Genomic DNA, 17,009 nt, shown 5'->3' on the forward strand with positions numbered 1-17,009 from the left:
TTTTTTGGGGCTGTAGTTAGATGCGACCAAACTCTTCCGCGTTTTTCCTGTTTACATAGGTTTATATGACCAGTGATATGAAACAAGTTCAGTTACACAAATTGAAACGTAGCGATTTTCTATGCTATGGAAAGTGCGCACTATAATGACAGGCGTACTAACACCTTCTGCGCGCTTCGGCAGCGCATTGATACGGAGCTCAGATATCAATGCGCTGTCGAAGCGCGCAGAAGGTGTTAGTACGCCTGTCATTATAGTGCGGACTTTCCATAGCATAGAAAATCGCTACGTTTCAATTTGTGTAACTGAACTTGTTTCATATCACTGGTCATATAAACCTATGTAAACAGGAAAAACGCGGAAGAGTTTGGTCGCATCTAACTACAGCCCCAAAAAATACCATTGGCCATACTGAGCCTAGCTACATTGCTAACAGGAGTGACAGCGCGTCTGACTGCGTCTGACTGACTGGGAGGTCGCGCAAAGCTCGGAGAGGTACGGAGCAGCTCGTCTCAATTCAGATAAGAGCATATTTTATTACGGAAATATGGTGGACTGTTCCTTTAAGGTGCAGGAGGCATTATGTTTTCAGGTTGTCTGTCTGTCCGTGCGTGCGTCCATGCATGCGTCCGTCTGTCCCAAAACCTTGTGAACACGATGTCACAAAGGCTAATGAAAGGAATTTCACCAAGCTTTCACCATTTGTGCACTTTGGGACAAAGATGAACTGATTAGATTTTGAGATCAAAAGGGCAAAGGTCAAGATCACTGTGAGGTCAAATGTCTGTTCAAAAACCTTGTGAACACAATATCTTAAAGGCTAATAAAAGGAATTTCACCACACATTCAGCATTTGTGCACCTGGGGACAAAGATGAAATGATTAGAATATGAAGGCCAAAGGTCAAGGTTACTTTGAGGTCACATGTCTGCCCCAAAACCTTGTGAACATCAAAATATTATCTGTTCTTGTAGACTTCAAGGTCAGGTGGCATATCATCATTTGCATAATAACACTAAATACCAAGTTGACATTAACTTAATCACAACTTCATAAGGCATGTAGTCTACCAGGCGGAGGCATCCCCATCGACGCCATTGGCATCGAGTTCTATCTAGTTTCATTTAAAAACTAGAAAAGCTCTCGGAGAGCGCAGACCTCCACCAAGCGGGAAAAAAACAGAAGGCCAAAAGGTTCATACATCTCGCAATGATAAAGAATCCTTCAAAAAAATCCGGACGGTGATCCGGATCATCACCAAAATGTAATCATTTGTTCCTTGTCACAATACACGCCTTGTCTGAAAATTTCATCAAAATCCGTTCATAACTTTTTGAGTTATTTTGAACACAGACAGACAAACAAACAGACAAACCAACGCCAATGAAAACATAACCTCCTTGGCGGAGGTAACAATGTTTGTGTGATATTTTCAGTCTAGAAAAAAATGGATTTATAATTTTTTTTAACACATTGCTTTTACTGTATCTGCCTAATGCATGAATTGTAAATAAAAAATAATAGTCACATAATTGAAAGCATACAGTGTTGTAAATCCAATTTGATACAAAAAAAATGTACTGGACTAGAGGGAAAAAACAAAGATGATGTCATTCATCGACTTAAAACAAGAGTACTGAATGAATCAAATGGAAACAGTAAGTTACCAGTTGTGCACAGCAGCAAGAATTTCAACTTCAGCCCTTCTCCTCGTGGAGATGGGATCATGATGTACAGGGTTCGTAATTAGATTAGACATTGTAGTTCAGTTTATCTTGCTGATGATCCTTCTTTTTCTGTTTTCTGGATTGGAGCATCCACTGAAGTTTGTTACTCATTCTGTGATCTGAAATGTCATGCTTTTGCTGGGCTGTAGGTAAAACGTAAATTAATTAAGTCTGAAGTTAGGATGTGCATGATTCAAGCATCCAGTGTAGTCAGCCCTGATCCATAAATACATACTAGAGTTATAATATTAATTTCTAAATAACGTGTATAGATGCCACTAATTTTATTCTAACAAATATAACAATACATTTAAAATCTTGTGGCATTTTTGTAATTCTAATGTATCCTCCCAGGCGAAGGAAGTCTTCACTTATCTGTGTATTCAAAAAGTCTTCATTCAAACAGACTACCAATTTTTTTTTCTAGTAATGAATCTAGTGATGAAGTTATCATTCTAAATTATACAGTTGTATGCAAACACTGGGACACCCTTCACCAAATTATATCTGTTGTTGATTTTTTTTTCATCTCATCTCATCTCAAAGCCCCCTCCTCTTCACTCTGCTGACCCACGACTGCACACCAACATCCAGCTCAAATCTCTTCATCAAGTTTGCGGATGACACAACTGTGGTGGGTCTCATCAACAATGGCGATGAGACAATCTACAGGAGTGAGGTGAGCCGCTTGGCCATGTGGTGCAAGGACAACAATCTCCGTCTGAACGTGGAGAAGATGAAGGAGATTGTTGTGGACTTCAGGAGAGAGCACACCCAGCAAGCTCCACTATTTATCGACGGTGCTGCAGTGGAGAGGATGAGCAGCACCAAGTTTCTGGGTGTGCACATCTCTGAAGACCTGTCCTGGAACAACAACACCGCATCACTGGCCAAAAAAGCCCAACAGCGTCTGTACTTCCTCCGCAAACTGAGGAGAGCAAGAGTCCCGGCCCCCATCATCCACACTTTCTACAGAGGCACCATCGAGAACATCCTGACCAGCTGCATCACCGTGTGGTACGGCGCCTGCACCGTGTCCTGCTGCAAGACTCTACAGCGCATCGTGAGAGCAGCTGAGAGGATCATTGGTGTCTCTCTCCCTTCTCTTATGGATATTTATAACTCCCGCCTCACCCGCAAAGCCATCAGGATCGCAGGTGACCCCACCCATCCATCTCACAGCCTCTTCAGCCTGCTGCCGTCAGGGAGGAGATTGCGGAGTCTCCGGGCCAAAACCAGCAGGCTCAAGAACAGTTTCTTTCACCAGGCGGTCAGGAGGCCCAACTCCCTCCCTGTTCTGCCCCTCCTCCCCCCTCTGCCTCCTGCCACGGATTCTGCTCGCACACATCCCTGCCCCCCCTCAACATCTGACATGTCACCCTCACAGTCCCCCCCCCAAACACACACACACACACACACACATACAAAGAGAACCCAGTTAAACAAATGAGACAAAAATATTATACTTGGCCATTTATTTATTGAGGAAAATGATCCAATATTACATATCTGTGAGTGGCAAAAGTATGTGAACCTTTGCTTTCAGTATCTGGTGTGACCCCCTTGTGCAGCAATAACTGCAACTAATCGTTTCCGGTAACTGTTGATCAGTCCTGCACACCGGCTTGCAGGAATTTTAGCCCATTCCTCCATACAGAACAGCTTCAACTCTGGGATGTTGGTGGGTTTCCTCACATGAACTGCTCGCTTCAGGTCCTTCCACAACATTTCCATTGGATTAAGGTCAGGACATTGACTTGGCCATTCCAAAACATTAACTTTATTCTTCTTTAACCATTCTTTGATAGAACGACTTGTGTGCTTAGGGTCATTGTCTTGTTGCATGACCCACTTTCTCCTGAGAATCAGTTCATGGACAGATGTCCTGACATTTTCCTTTAGAATTCGCTGGTATAATTCAGAATTCATTGTTCCATCAATCATGGCAATCCATCCTGGCCCAGATGCAGCAAAACAGGCCCAAACCATGATACTACCACCACCATGTTTCACAGATGGGATAAGGTTCTTATGCTGGAATGCAGTGTTTTCCTTTCTCCAAACATAACGCTTCTCATTTAAACCAAAAGGTTCTATTTTGGTCTCATCCATCCACAAAACATTTTTTCAATAGCCTTCTGGCTTGTCCACATGATCTTTAGCAAACTGCAGACGAGCAGCAATGTTCTTTTTGGAGAGCAGTGGCTTTCTCCTTGCAACCCTGCCATGCACACCATTGTTGTTCAGTGTTCTCCTGATGGTGGACTCATGAATATTAACATTAGCCAATGTGAGAGAGATCTTCAGTTGCTTAGAAGTTACCCTGGGGTCCTTTGTGACCTCGCCAACTATTATATGCCTTGCTCTTGAAGTGATCTTTGTTGGCCGACCACTCCTGGGGAGGGTAACAATGGTCTTGAATTTCCTCCATTTGTACACAATCTGTCTGACTGTGGATTGATGGAGTCCAAACTCTTTAGAGATGGTTTTGTAACCTTTTCCAGCCTGATGAGCATCAACAACGCTTTTTCTGAGGTCCTCAGAAATCTCCTTTATTCGTGCCATGATACACTTCCACAAACATGTGTTGTGACGATCAGACTTTGATAGATCCCTGTTCTTTACATAAAACAGGGTGCCCACTCACACCTGATTGTCATCCCACTGATTGAAAACACCTGACTCTAATTTCTCCTTCAAATTAACTGCTAATCCTCGAGGTTCACATACTTTTGCCACTGACAGATATGTAATATTGGATCATTTTCCTCAATAAATAAATGACCAAGAATAATATTTTTGTCTCATTTGTTTAACTGGGTTCTCTTTATCTACTTTGAGGACTTGTGTGAAAATCTGATGATGTTTTAGGTCATATTTATGCAGAAATATAGAAAATTATAAAGGGTTCACAAACTTTCAAGCACCACTGTATATATGAGTGTTTAGTCTATGTCTAGTTCAAATCTAGAGTGTTTATACTGTTTATATTGTCTGTTTGAGTGTTTAGTCTTTGTCTAGTTCTTGTCTAGTGTTTACACTGTTTATATTGTCTGAGTGTTTCGTCTATGTCTCGTTCTTCTTCTCTAGTGTTTATACTGTTTATTTATACTGCTTATATTGTTTGTCTGAGTGTTTAGTCTATAGTCTAGTTCCTATCTAGAGTGTTTATAGTGTTTATACTGGTTATATTGTTTGTTTACCAAAGACCATCATAAAAATGGTACCTACTACCGTCTGGCAAGGCACGCTGCAATACAGATGTGAGTGGGGAGTTAAACTCTCGTGGTTACCAGAGGACTAGCCCCCCACTGTAACCCTAGCTATGTAATAGGCGAGAGGCCAAGGGCTATGGAAACGGAGATCGGCGCCGCCCGATGCGCCACATACAGAGTTGGGCCTGGTTAGTACTTGAGTGGGAGACTGCCTAGGAATACCAGGTACTGTAAGGCGTGGGAAGGACTTTAACTTAACTTTAATATTGTTTGTTTGTTTTTTCAATTATTCTATTTTTATTTATTGCATTGTCTGTTTGCACCGTGGGTCAGAGAAGACTGAAATTTCATCTGTGCTGTATGTCGAGCATGTATAGCATATTTGACAATAAAGTTGACTTGACTTGACTTGATTATCTCTAGCCGCTTATCCTGTTCTACAGGGTCACAGGCAAGCTGGAGCCTATCCCAGCTGACTACGGGCGAGAGTTGCTTAGAGGAGTGCATGGGTGTTTAGTGTTGGCAGAAGGTTTAAAGAGTCAAAGAAATCACTATGCTGTGAAGTTCTTACTAACAACAAAGTTAAATTCTGAGACTTTACAAAAGGAAAGGTGTCTAAACGTTTGCACATGCTATAATTATTCTGATTATTTAAATAAGTTAATCAAATCTAAAGCAACCATGCATTAACATTTGCATTTTCTAACAACAGTTTACTCCAGATGTTGAATTGACCTTTTTTCACATTAAAAATCAATAAAAATACCGTATGTTGAGAAATATTTGACTGGGGTGCCAAAACCTTTGTATACAACTGTAGGGCAACTAATGCAATTAATCACACAAACCTATTGACAAAATATTAACTCCATAAGAAAATACTTTTTTTTGGTTTAAAAAAATCACATTTTAAAAGAAAAATATAAAATATGTATGTATGGCTGCTTAGACTGAGCAGTCATTTTGTTGTATATAGTACTACACAATGATACTATAAGATATAATATGAGGGTGACTGATAAGTTTTGAGCCTCACCCAGAAAACAGTGAGATAGGTAAATTAAATTTAGTCTACGTAATCTGCCAAATAACATTATTGTGCTCCCCAAGTTTCTTGATCCTACCATTTTTCATTTCCTTTTTGCAGGCTCTCTAAGTGAACACACTTGACAGGTATTATGAAAATGGAGAAACTTGAGTACTGGTCTGTGATCAAGTATCTTCAGTTGAAAGACATGACTCCATCATTCATGAGGATATGGTGAACACACTAGGAGAAGATGCTCCTTCGTATGCCATGGTCAAACATTGGGTCAGAGAATTCAAGTGTGGCAGGGAGAGCCTCGAAGACAATCCAAGGTCAGGTAGACCATTGACTGTGACACACCAGAGAACCTTGACCTTGTCCTCAGGATGGTTATGAAGGATCAGTGATTGTCACCTTGCCAAATAGTGGACAGTTTGGGCATGTTTCAGGAGCGAGCTGACAACATTCTGTGGAACGAGCTTGGCTTGTTGAAGGTGTGCGCTTGCTGGGTGCCATGCCTCCTGACCCAGCAACAGAAGTGCACACAGTGCACCCTGTCCACCAATAATTTGGAACTCTTTGAAGCTGCTTTGGAAAATTTCCTGGCTCCGTTTGTTACCATGGATGAGTCCTGGGTTCATCACTACCAGTCTGAGACCAAACAGCAGTCGAAGCAGTGGAAGCACCCCTCCTCTCCCACCCCAAAGAAGGCCAAGGTCATGGTCTTGGCCAGAAAGGTTATGGCGTCCATTTCCTGGGATGCACGAGACGTGTTGTTGGTGGATTATCTCCAAAAGGGCCATACCGTCACTGGACAATACTACGCTGACCTGCTGACATCAAGCAAGAACATCAAGAAGAAGAGGCCAGGAATGCTGACCAGAGGAGTCTTGTTCCATCAGGATAATACTCTGGCCCACACCTCAGTGGTGGCGATGGCAAAAATCCATGACTGTGGTTTCCAACTCATCCCTCATCTGCCCTACTCACCAGACCTCACACCCTCTGTCTTCCATGTGTTCCCGAACCTGAAAAAGGATCTGGCCAGACAACGCTACGTCACTGATAAGGAAGTCATGGAGGCTGTAGACCCAACCCCGGGGCCCAAACTAAGGACTTCTACTCCAGCGGGATCCAGGCATTCCACCACCAGTGGAAGAAGTGTATTGAGTTGAAGGGAGATTATGTTGAAAAATAATGCATTAAAAGATTTCTATTGGCTATAATTTCCTGGAGGCTCAAAACTTTGAATCAGGTCACCCCTCGTAGATTGTTATTTTGGTCACTCACTGTAGTTCTTCTTTCAGTCTTCCAAGTTTGTCTTGCAGCCTTGTATTTTTTACCTCTAAGGGAGAACTGGGGACAAACCACCCTGCGATGCACTTGAACATCACCACCACGTGCTGCTTAGAGAAATGTCCAGTACATTTAAGGGAGGAGGAGAAAGAGACTAAATAGGTTCATCCACATTTAAAATATGATTATTAAAAATATTAAAAATATCACCAAAATATGAATGCACATGTTAATCACATCATTTTATCCCAAACATGTCCTCTTTAAGGTAATATTAACATGTACACTTTGTAAGCTACAATACCTCAAAGAGAATGACGAAGGCAAAGCGGACTGCCTGAGTGACCCAAAACTGATTGGTCAAAGTGAAGTCATCATTATTCCTATAGTCTCTATAGCTATAAAAACAACAACAACAACAACAACAACAACAACGAACAAGTCACATACCACTGGTGATCAAAATAAAGAACTGCCAGTAAATGTTTAATTAATTACTTTTTTACTAGTATTACCAATACCTGCAATGTGTCACGGTCTTGTTATTGTGACTGAGTTGATGGAGGGAAAAATCTTTTCTGATGTTTTCATCACTTGTATCAGCGATAGATAGAGAGTTATTAATATAACCAGACATGCATCTGTGTGAGAGAAACGGAGAGTATGATGTGAAGGTTTGACGTTTGCTTGGTAATTACAGCAGTCTGTGTGTATCATATAGATTATATGATTTGCGTACCCAGGACCACTAGTAGTGAAATTACTAGCGCAGGGTCCATAGCGGTAGCGATACACCAACCGAGGGATAAAATCAGAGGAAATGCCGATGACTAACCCATTGGCGATGACAGCTAACACACCAATTGTTTCCAGTACATCTGTCCAAACACCTACAAAATTCACATGCTGAATGGACATACAGTACATAATTTAACTCCAAGTTAAATACGTGGTTTTGTGTATTTCTTCTGCTCTCACCTATGTCATTAGTCTTCCTGGGCACCAGTCTTCGCTCCAGACTGACCATTTTAATGGCATCCATTCTGATCTCAATTATGTTGTTAAGCAGAGCGAGCAGAGGAGCCAGAGGAAATGCAGCCACAAAGATGGTAGTGAAACTGAACTGGAGTACTAAGCAGAGACAAAATATACAAGTGCAAAATGAGGTTTTGAGAAACAAATACTGAAAACCTGAATGATGCTTCTTGAAAAACTTGTCTGTACCCATTTCTAGGAATTCATTGAAGAGGCTAAAGGAGTCCACATTATGGAGCTCAAAGTTCCAGAGCAAGTCCTTAAGTTTACAGTTGTCACACAGACTAGCACCTCCTGTACCCTCCATACAGTCCTTCTTTGAACACTGTCTAACCTTCTTCAGCTTCTGATCCTGTCGCCTTTTCAGCCACCGTCTGAACCAGCTGTGGAAAGAGTAGATTCATGATCTATACATGACATTACTAGTAAATGTCTCTTAATAGCTCTTAGACATGTGCTGATAATTAGTCTTGGACTTTTTGATCTACTAAAACAGCTACAGTATTTTCAGCATAAGCTACATTGCTCTGTTGGATACCATATTTCAGCAAAATTTGAAAGCAGCCTCACAAAGATGGGCTTTTAATTCTCTTTGCTGTGCAATGAAAATTTGGAACAACTTGCCAGATAGAACTGTCACTCCTAAGGCTTTTAGGTATTTTTTTTTACTTATTTGTGCTTATTTATTTTCAAAAGTGATAACCATGATAAACGGTTGCTATGCTATACTATGTATAATCGGCATGTTAGTTATTTTGCTTGACAAGAACATGCAAGAATACAAGAACTAAACCTAATTAAAAGCTCTTATCAGAGTAGCGATTGCGGGGGGAAAAGGAATGGTCACATTTACAGTGTGCTAGACATTATGGTATAGGGTGGCACTGAAACATGATTACTGGTTTGTTTTGTTTTTATTTTGGTTTCAATTTCATTTTTTGATTATATGTTTGCTCAGGGGCAGCACGGTGGTGTAGTGGTTAGCGCTGTCGCCTCACAGCAAGAAGGTCCGGGTTCGAGCCCCGTGGCCGGCGAGGGCCTTTCTGTGCGGAGTTTGCATGTTCTCCCCGTGTCCGCGTGGGTTTCCTCCGGGTGCTCCGGTTTCCCCCACAGTCCAAAGACATGCAGGTTAGGTTAACTGGTGACTCTAAATTGACCGTAGGTGTGAATGTGAGTGTGAATGGTTGTCTATGTCTCAGCCCTGTGATGACCTGGCGACTTGTCCAGGGTGTACCCCACCTTTCGCCCGTAGTCAGCTGGGATAGGCTCCAGCTTGCCTGCGACCCCGTAGAAGGATAAAGCGGCTAGAGATAATGAGATGAGATGAGATATTTTAGAATAATGACAATTCACTGATGCTTTCCCCACCACAACACATTTTGTATAGATTAACAGTTTAAGAATCTTAACTTACGGGCCTGAAAACTCAAAAACGTTGCTGATGAACTGTTTGAGCAACATGATGATGGCCATCTGAATGAACAAGTCAGTCAGACATCCACTTGGGTGACACTAAACACAAAAAAAGTCATACATGGTGATTGCCACTAGGGGGTGATAGACTCAATATTAGTTTATTCAGGAGTTTTTTTTTTCTTTTCAAGAGTTTTTAAATTAAGTCTAAGTGATGACTTGAATATAATTAGGTCACCTCCTCTAATCTCCAGAATCCAGCTATCCTCACATATCCACCTGGATGTCCGTTTATCCTGCAATTATTAAAAAGAAAGAAAGAATTAATATCTACCTGGCCTTCTTGGGCAGCACAGTGGTGTAGTGGTTAGCACTGTCGCCTCACAACAAGAAGGTCCTGGGTTTGAGCCCAGCAGCCAACAAGGGCCTTTCTGTGCAGAGTTTGCATGTTCTCCCCGTGTCTGTGTGGGTTTCCTCCGGGTGCTCCGGTTTCCCCCACAGTCCAAAGATATGCAGATTAGGCTCATTGGTGGCTCTAAATTGACCATAGGTGTAAGTGTGAATGGTTGTTTATGTGTCAGCCCTGCGATGACCTGGCGACTTGTCCAGGGTGTACCCCGCCTCTCGCCCAAAGTCAGCTAGGATAGGTTCCAGCTTGCCTGCGACCCTGCATAGGATAAGCAGCTATAGATATTGGATGGATGGCCTTCTGGATACCCATGCTGGTAGCCACAAAATTGTTAAAAAGAAGTCACAAAATTATTAAAAAATTATTTAACGCTTGCGATTCCTTACCTGCCAAGAAAGAATGCTGTGTATATGAGTGAAGAGAAAAGTGTGAAGAATTGGAACATAAACATCTTGACTGTGAAGCTCCTTTCAACAGCAGCATGAGAACGCACTTTCTCTACAACATAAAGGGATAAATGAACTAATAAACTCAATTATGCTTAATATCGTAACAGCAAATCTTTTCCACCTACCTAAATCACATAACTTCAGAGCCACTTTGCGATTGACCTGCACAAGATCAAAGGTATGAGAATGTAATTATCATTGTTTGCTGGACTACAGATGACAACATTATTCCTCACAGCTATGCCATTTAGAAGAACATAAGGTTTTATTGTAATTCTAAGAGAGAAAGCTGAATTAGTGTTATACCCGAGTCATGATGGTTATTGTGAAGTAGTGCAGCACTGCTCCCAGCATTAAAGCAACTGTGCTGCTGTTTTCACGAATAAAATCCCATTTTTCACTCTGAGCAAGGAATACACTGGCTATTACCCTGAACACAACAAGGGCATGTGCCAATCCAATGATCAGCAGCAGCTGTGAAGATACACACACACACACACACACACACACACACACACACACACACATAAATACAAGTACTTTAGCTTTGATGTGTACAACCCCAATTCCAAAAAAGTTAGTACAGTGTGGAAACTGTAAATAAAAACCGAATGTGACAATTTGAAAAATCATAGAAACCCTATATTTAATTGAAAATAGTACAAAGACAACATATCAAATGTTGAAACTGAGAAATTTTATTGTTGTTGTGGGTTTTTTTTTTTTGAGAAATACATGCTCATTTTGAATTTGATGTCAGCAGTATGTTTCAAAATAGCTGAGACAGAGGCATGTTTACCACTGTGTTGCATCACCTCTACTTTTAACAACACTCTGTAAAGATGGGGGAACTGAGGAGACCGATTGCTGTAGTTTTGAAAGAGAAATGTTGTCCCATTCGTGCCTGATATACAGTTTCAGTTGCTCAACAGTTCGGGTCTCCTTTGTTGTATTTTGCGCTTCATAATGCACCAAATGTTTTAAATGGGAGACAGGTTTGGACTGCAGGCAGGCCAGTTTAGCACCCGGACTCTTTTACTATGGAGCCATGCAGTTTTAATACGGTATGTGCAGAACGCAGTTTGGCATTGTCTTGCTGAAAGAAGGAAGGCCTTCCCTGAAAAGGATTTTGTCTGGATGGGAGCAAATTGCTCCGAAATGTGTATATATCATTCAGCATTAATGATGCCTTCCCAGATGTACAAGCTACCCATGTCATGTGCACTAATGCACCCTCATACCATCACAGATGCTGGCTTTTGAACTATGCACTGATAACAAGCTGGATGGTCCCTCTCCTCTTCAGCCTGGAGGATGTGGTGTCCATGATATCCAAAAATAATTTCTACTTTTGATTCGTCAGACCTCGGGGCAGTTTTCCACTTTGCCTCAGTCCATCGTAAAAGAGCTCGGGCCCAGAGAAGGTGGCAGCGTTTCTGAATATTATTTATATCTGGTTTTAACTTGCATTTGTGGATGCAGTAATGAACTGTTTTCACAGACGATGCTTTTCTGAAATGTTCCTGAGCCCATCCAGTGATTTCCACTACAGACACGTGTCTGCTTTTAATGCAGTGTCACCTGAGGGCCTGAAGATCACAGCCATCCAAGGTCAGTTTTCAGCCTTGTCTTTTGCATACAGAGATTTCTCCAGATTCTCTGAATCTTTTAATATTATGTGCCATAGATTATGTGATCCCCAAATTCTTTGCAATTTTACATTGAGGAACGTTATTCTTAAATTGTTGCACTGTTTGCCCACACAGTCTTTTACAGTGCAGTGAACCCCTCCCCATCTTTACTTCTAAGAGACTCAGCCTCTCTGGGATGCTCGAATGATTTCTTCATCTGTTATGGAAATGACAGCGGTTCCTGGTGTATCGCTGTCAGTGTCCACCCACTATGTTTTCGAAATCTTCACCATTCAGTTCATTCATGTGTTGCAAATCATCAATGATGTCATTTAGGTCACACCGCGTGGCTGGGTGCGGGGTATAGAAATGCTGCCGGTACACTTTAACTAGGTGTTAAGTTTAGCGGTATCAGCAGTCATTTCATTCTTTTATCAATCCTTTGATCACCGTTCTCAATAACTGTTAGGGATCAACACCTAAGCTAGGCTAGTTAAGCCTTTGTTTTATGGCGTTAACACATATTGTTAACTTGACTGCCGACTTGTTTGTCGCTGATGGGAAGAAGAGCACATGGCCCAGTGTGTCATGTAAGCAAGCAAATGACGGATGTAATTACAGGAAGAGTGTTTAGTTACAAACAGGCAGGTAAACATTTCAAAAATGTAAGACAAAGGCAGGGTTGTGAAATGGGCAATGGTCGAGCAAGGCACAAACAGAATGGTGGAGGCAAAGACGAAAAGCAGAGTTCAAATACACAAAACAAAGTAGGCAATATACAGATACAAGGCTTGGTAATGTGAGACACTAGGTACAGCATGTATACTTCAAGTTTGTGTCTTTAGAGCATCCTTATACGTGTGCGTGGTGATTGCACTCTAATTCAGAAGAGATGCATAGTAATTAGTCCTAATGGCGCTGCGTGCACTTTGTAATCTATGGCATGCACTGTGCGTGTCAACACGCATTGACATGACACAGAGATGGGGTTTTTTTTGAAGACCCAAACTCATTGTCACTTAAGGTGGGGGACATAAACTTACAACCCCAATTCCAAAAAAGTTGGGATGTGATAATTTGCAAATCATATTTCATTGAAAATAGTACAAAGACAACATATCACATGTTGAAACCGAGAAATGTTGAAAATATATGCTCATTTTGAATTTGATGTCAGCAACACATTTCAAAAAGTTAGGACAGGGGCATGTTTACCACTGTGTTGCATCACCTCTACTTTTAACAACACTCTGTAAACATTTGGGAACTGAGGAGACGAATTGCTATAGTTCTGAAAGAGAGATGTTGTCCCATTCTTGTCTGATATACAATTTCAGTTGCTCAACAGTTCGGGGTCTCCTTTGTTGTATTTTATGCTTCATAATGCACCAAATGTTTTAAATGGGAGACAGGTTTGGACTGCAGGCAGGCCAGTTTAGCACCCAGACTCTTTTACTATGGAGCCATGCAGTCTTAATATGTGCAGAAAGCAGTTTGGCATTGTCTTGCTGAAAGAAGGAAGGCCGTCCCTGAAAAGGATTTTGTCTGGATGGCAGCATATTGCTCTGAAACGTGTATATATCATTCAGCATTAATGATGCCTTCCCAGATGTACAAACTACCAAGTTATGTGCACTAATGCACCCTCATACCATCACAGATGCTGGCTTTTGAACTGTGCACTGATAACAAGCCCGATGGTCCCTCTCCTCTTTAGCCTGGAGGATGTGGTGTCTATGATTTCTTAAAAGAATTTCTCATTTTGATTCATCAGACCTCAGGACAATTTTTCACTTTGTCTCAGTCCATCATAAAAGAGCTTGGCGGCATTTCTGAATATTATTTACATATGGTTTTAACTTGCATTTGTGGATGCAGTAATGAACTGTTTTCACAGACAATGGTTTTCTGAAATGTTCCTGAGCCCATCCAGTGATTTCCACTACAGACACGTGTCTGCTTTTAATGCAGTGTCGCCTGAGGGCCTGAAGATCACAGGCATCCAAGGTCAGTTTTCAGCCTTGTCTTTTGCATACAGAGATTTCTCCAGATTCTCTGAATCTTTTAATGATATTATGTACCATAGATGATGTGATCCCCAAATTATTTGCAATTTTACATTGAGGAACATTATTCTTAAATTGTTGCACTGTTTGCCCACGCAGTCTTTTACAGAGCAGTGAACCCCTCCCCATCTTTACTTCTGAGAGACTCAGCCTCTCTGGGATGCTCTTTTTATACCCAATCATGTTACTGACCTGTTGCCAATTAACCAGATTAGTTTTTAGGGGTTTTTTTTAGCATTACACAACTTTTTCAGTCTTTTGTTGCCCCTGTTCCAACTTTTCTGAAATGTGTTACTAACAGCAAATTCAAAATGAGCATTTTTTTTTAAATTCTCAGTTTCAACATTTGATATGTTGTCTTTGTACTATTTTCAATGAAATATAGGGTTTCCGTGATTTGCAAATCTTCACGTTCTGTTTTTATTTATGTTTTACCCAGCGTCCTAACTTTTTTGGAATCGGGGTTGTACATCTTGACTTTGTATGCATTGATAGGATCAGTTCAGAAAAGACTTTCTAGATGGAACTCTTGCTCCAAATACTTAACTGCCTGTATTGCAGCTAGAATTTGGTCACTCAATTAGTTCAAACCCTAAGTTAGTGGGATATCCTCACCATGAGTGTCATTAGCACCATTATTAGTGTACTGCGTAGATATGAGTGACTGTACGTCTTTGACTCGCAATTAGGATCATTCACTATGTCCAGTATCAGCTCCTCCTGCATAGAAATAAATATGCATAAAAATGAAAAATTAATTAATATCTATTCAGTCAAATATATGGTACCCTAATTGTTGTATCCATGTTATAATGTATGAAAAAGGACACCAGTTATATTTTATGCCTACCTCTTCTTCACACCAGTCAAAAACTTTCCACTCACAGACATATGAGGCTGTGTGGCGTTTCCAGAACTCTAGAAACACAGTAGCTGAAGGGAATGGCAGGCTTTATCTCAATGTTCAAAATGCAAATGGAAATGCTCTGGAAGTCTCAACGACTATCAGCAGAAATTAGAACTTACCCCAGACTGCCATGAACATAGCAAATGTGACTGTTCCTTCATTGTCAAACAATGTGCTCATCTGCACAAAGTGAAAAGACAAAATATGGCATCTGAGCCCTTAACACTGAGTCTCTGGACACTGACCATCAAGTACAAAACAAAACCCATCAGTTCAGAGTGTGTGTCCCATCCCTGTGTTTGCCTATTCCAAAATCCATTAAAAATTCAAGGTTTTAATGGTTTGATGATTAAAAAATTTAACGGTGCATTCTAGGACAAGGTTTGGTAAATAACAATAAACTTCAAGCAAAGGTAATTCAATAACCTTCCACTGGTATTTGTTCCATGTCTAACATGTGTTTGATGCGTTTGTGTGAGAATACCTTTGCATACATGCATGTATCAGAGAGCCGCCAGACCTTACATCCATGATCACACAGTGGGCACATTATAGCATCTGATTCACACACCTCCTGTCTATGACGCACACAGAAACATTATGAAATGGCATGATAAACTAGAATCTTCTAGAAAGATTTTACAAATAATATTATGACACCCAGATCAGTGTGGTGTTGGACAGGGCTATGCATCAGAATCAAAGTTGGTATTACACAAGTTTGTAGTTGCTAATTTTTCTATGATATTAAAAACCTAGGTGAATATGGTTAAAATTAGCATATGTATACCTTTTTAAAAGTTAAATCCAAGAGTATTTCTCTGTAAACACAATTCATCTTTCCCCTTGATCCTTGACAGGCCAATGAACACTTTGGGGATTATCTTTGTTTAAGTTTAATAGAAAATAAGCAAGGTAAGTGAAGTGCCTGTCTGATGAGGTGTAGAGAGCATGAAGTCAAGCTTTTTTGACCACTTTCCTGAACTAAGATAAGCATAGTTGTAGTCAAGACCACCTAAACCATGATCAAGTCATGCTCAAGACCAAAGTGTATTGAGACTGAGACAAGACCAAGATTTTGAGAGGCTGAGATCAAGTCAAGACCAAGACAAAGACAGGGCAAAACCAAATCAAGACCAGGATCAGACCAGTGTGTGTAAAGGGGGCGGGGACGGGTGACCAAAGGTGGACAAAGTACCCAACTTCATCACTTAAGTCAAAGTACAGATCCCACTGGTTAAATGTTACTGCGATACAAGTGAAAGTTCTCCAGTCAAATTTTTACTCAAGTACTGAAGTACTTACTTTTAAAAATACTTAAGTATTAAAAGTACATTTTCTGTCAACGCATTGTTGTATTATTGCCACAGTGCTTACAAAACCTAATGCCTCTGAAACAACCGACTGGATTTATAAAATGAACGCATGCTGTGCCATCATGGTGGCTTAAGGCCAATTTATGCTGACAACCCAGTCCTCACAGATGGCGTCGCAGACAGTGTCTGCGTAGCCCCCCACCTTCGCAGATGCTCTGCGCGCACCTCCCAAAAATTGTGACCACCGCAGAAGCCTCGCAGACAGAGCCACAGACAAGAGGGCTCTGATTGGTCCACTCTACATCCGCTGTACACGCACTTCCACTTCCCTACTTTCCCGGTTTGGTTTGTTTTCACGACCGGCATTTTTAAAAACACGAGCGAAGATGGAGCAGCATGAAGAGCAGTTGATTGAGGAAGTACGTACATCTATACGACTCCAGTTCTAGTCATTATAAAAAAAAAAAGTTCTAGTCATTAAGTAACCGGAGGATAAACACTCCCCTAACCACGCCCAC

At 41.1% G+C, this 17,009-nt stretch overlaps 1 protein-coding gene across 2 annotated transcripts in view; it reads right to left on the reverse strand.

Annotated features, from left to right (window-relative positions):
- Positions 1-555: 555 nt before the first annotated feature.
- LOC132881891 (anoctamin-9) overlaps positions 556-17,009 on the reverse strand; it is a 32,961-nt gene continuing 16,507 nt past the window's right edge. Inside the window, exons 9-24 of one of the 2 annotated variants that reach the window (XM_060914906.1) lie at positions 15,660-15,753; positions 15,295-15,355; positions 15,119-15,201; positions 14,884-14,988; positions 10,878-11,045; positions 10,697-10,733; positions 10,509-10,620; positions 9,952-10,009; positions 9,715-9,812; positions 8,490-8,683; positions 8,244-8,396; positions 8,101-8,155; positions 7,787-7,906; positions 7,570-7,663; positions 7,260-7,372; positions 556-1,870 (exon numbers count right to left, since the gene is read on the reverse strand). In XM_060914906.1, the coding sequence (XP_060770889.1) occupies positions 1,855-1,870; positions 7,260-7,372; positions 7,570-7,663; positions 7,787-7,906; positions 8,101-8,155; positions 8,244-8,396; positions 8,490-8,683; positions 9,715-9,812; positions 9,952-10,009; positions 10,509-10,620; positions 10,697-10,733; positions 10,878-11,045; positions 14,884-14,988; positions 15,119-15,201; positions 15,295-15,355; positions 15,660-15,753 (1,561 nt within the window). In that variant the 3' untranslated portion in view covers positions 556-1,854. Of the gene's footprint in view, positions 1,871-7,259; positions 7,373-7,569; positions 7,664-7,786; positions 7,907-8,004; positions 8,156-8,243; positions 8,397-8,489; positions 8,684-9,714; positions 9,813-9,951; positions 10,010-10,508; positions 10,621-10,696; positions 10,734-10,877; positions 11,046-14,883; positions 14,989-15,118; positions 15,202-15,294; positions 15,356-15,659; positions 15,754-17,009 lie in introns of both variants that reach the window. The other variant, XM_060914905.1, reaches the window with a different exon arrangement.

This window comes from Neoarius graeffei, chromosome 2 (assembly GCF_027579695.1).
Source record: "Neoarius graeffei isolate fNeoGra1 chromosome 2, fNeoGra1.pri, whole genome shotgun sequence".
In the NCBI taxonomy this organism is placed as follows: domain Eukaryota; kingdom Metazoa; phylum Chordata; class Actinopteri; order Siluriformes; family Ariidae; genus Neoarius; species Neoarius graeffei.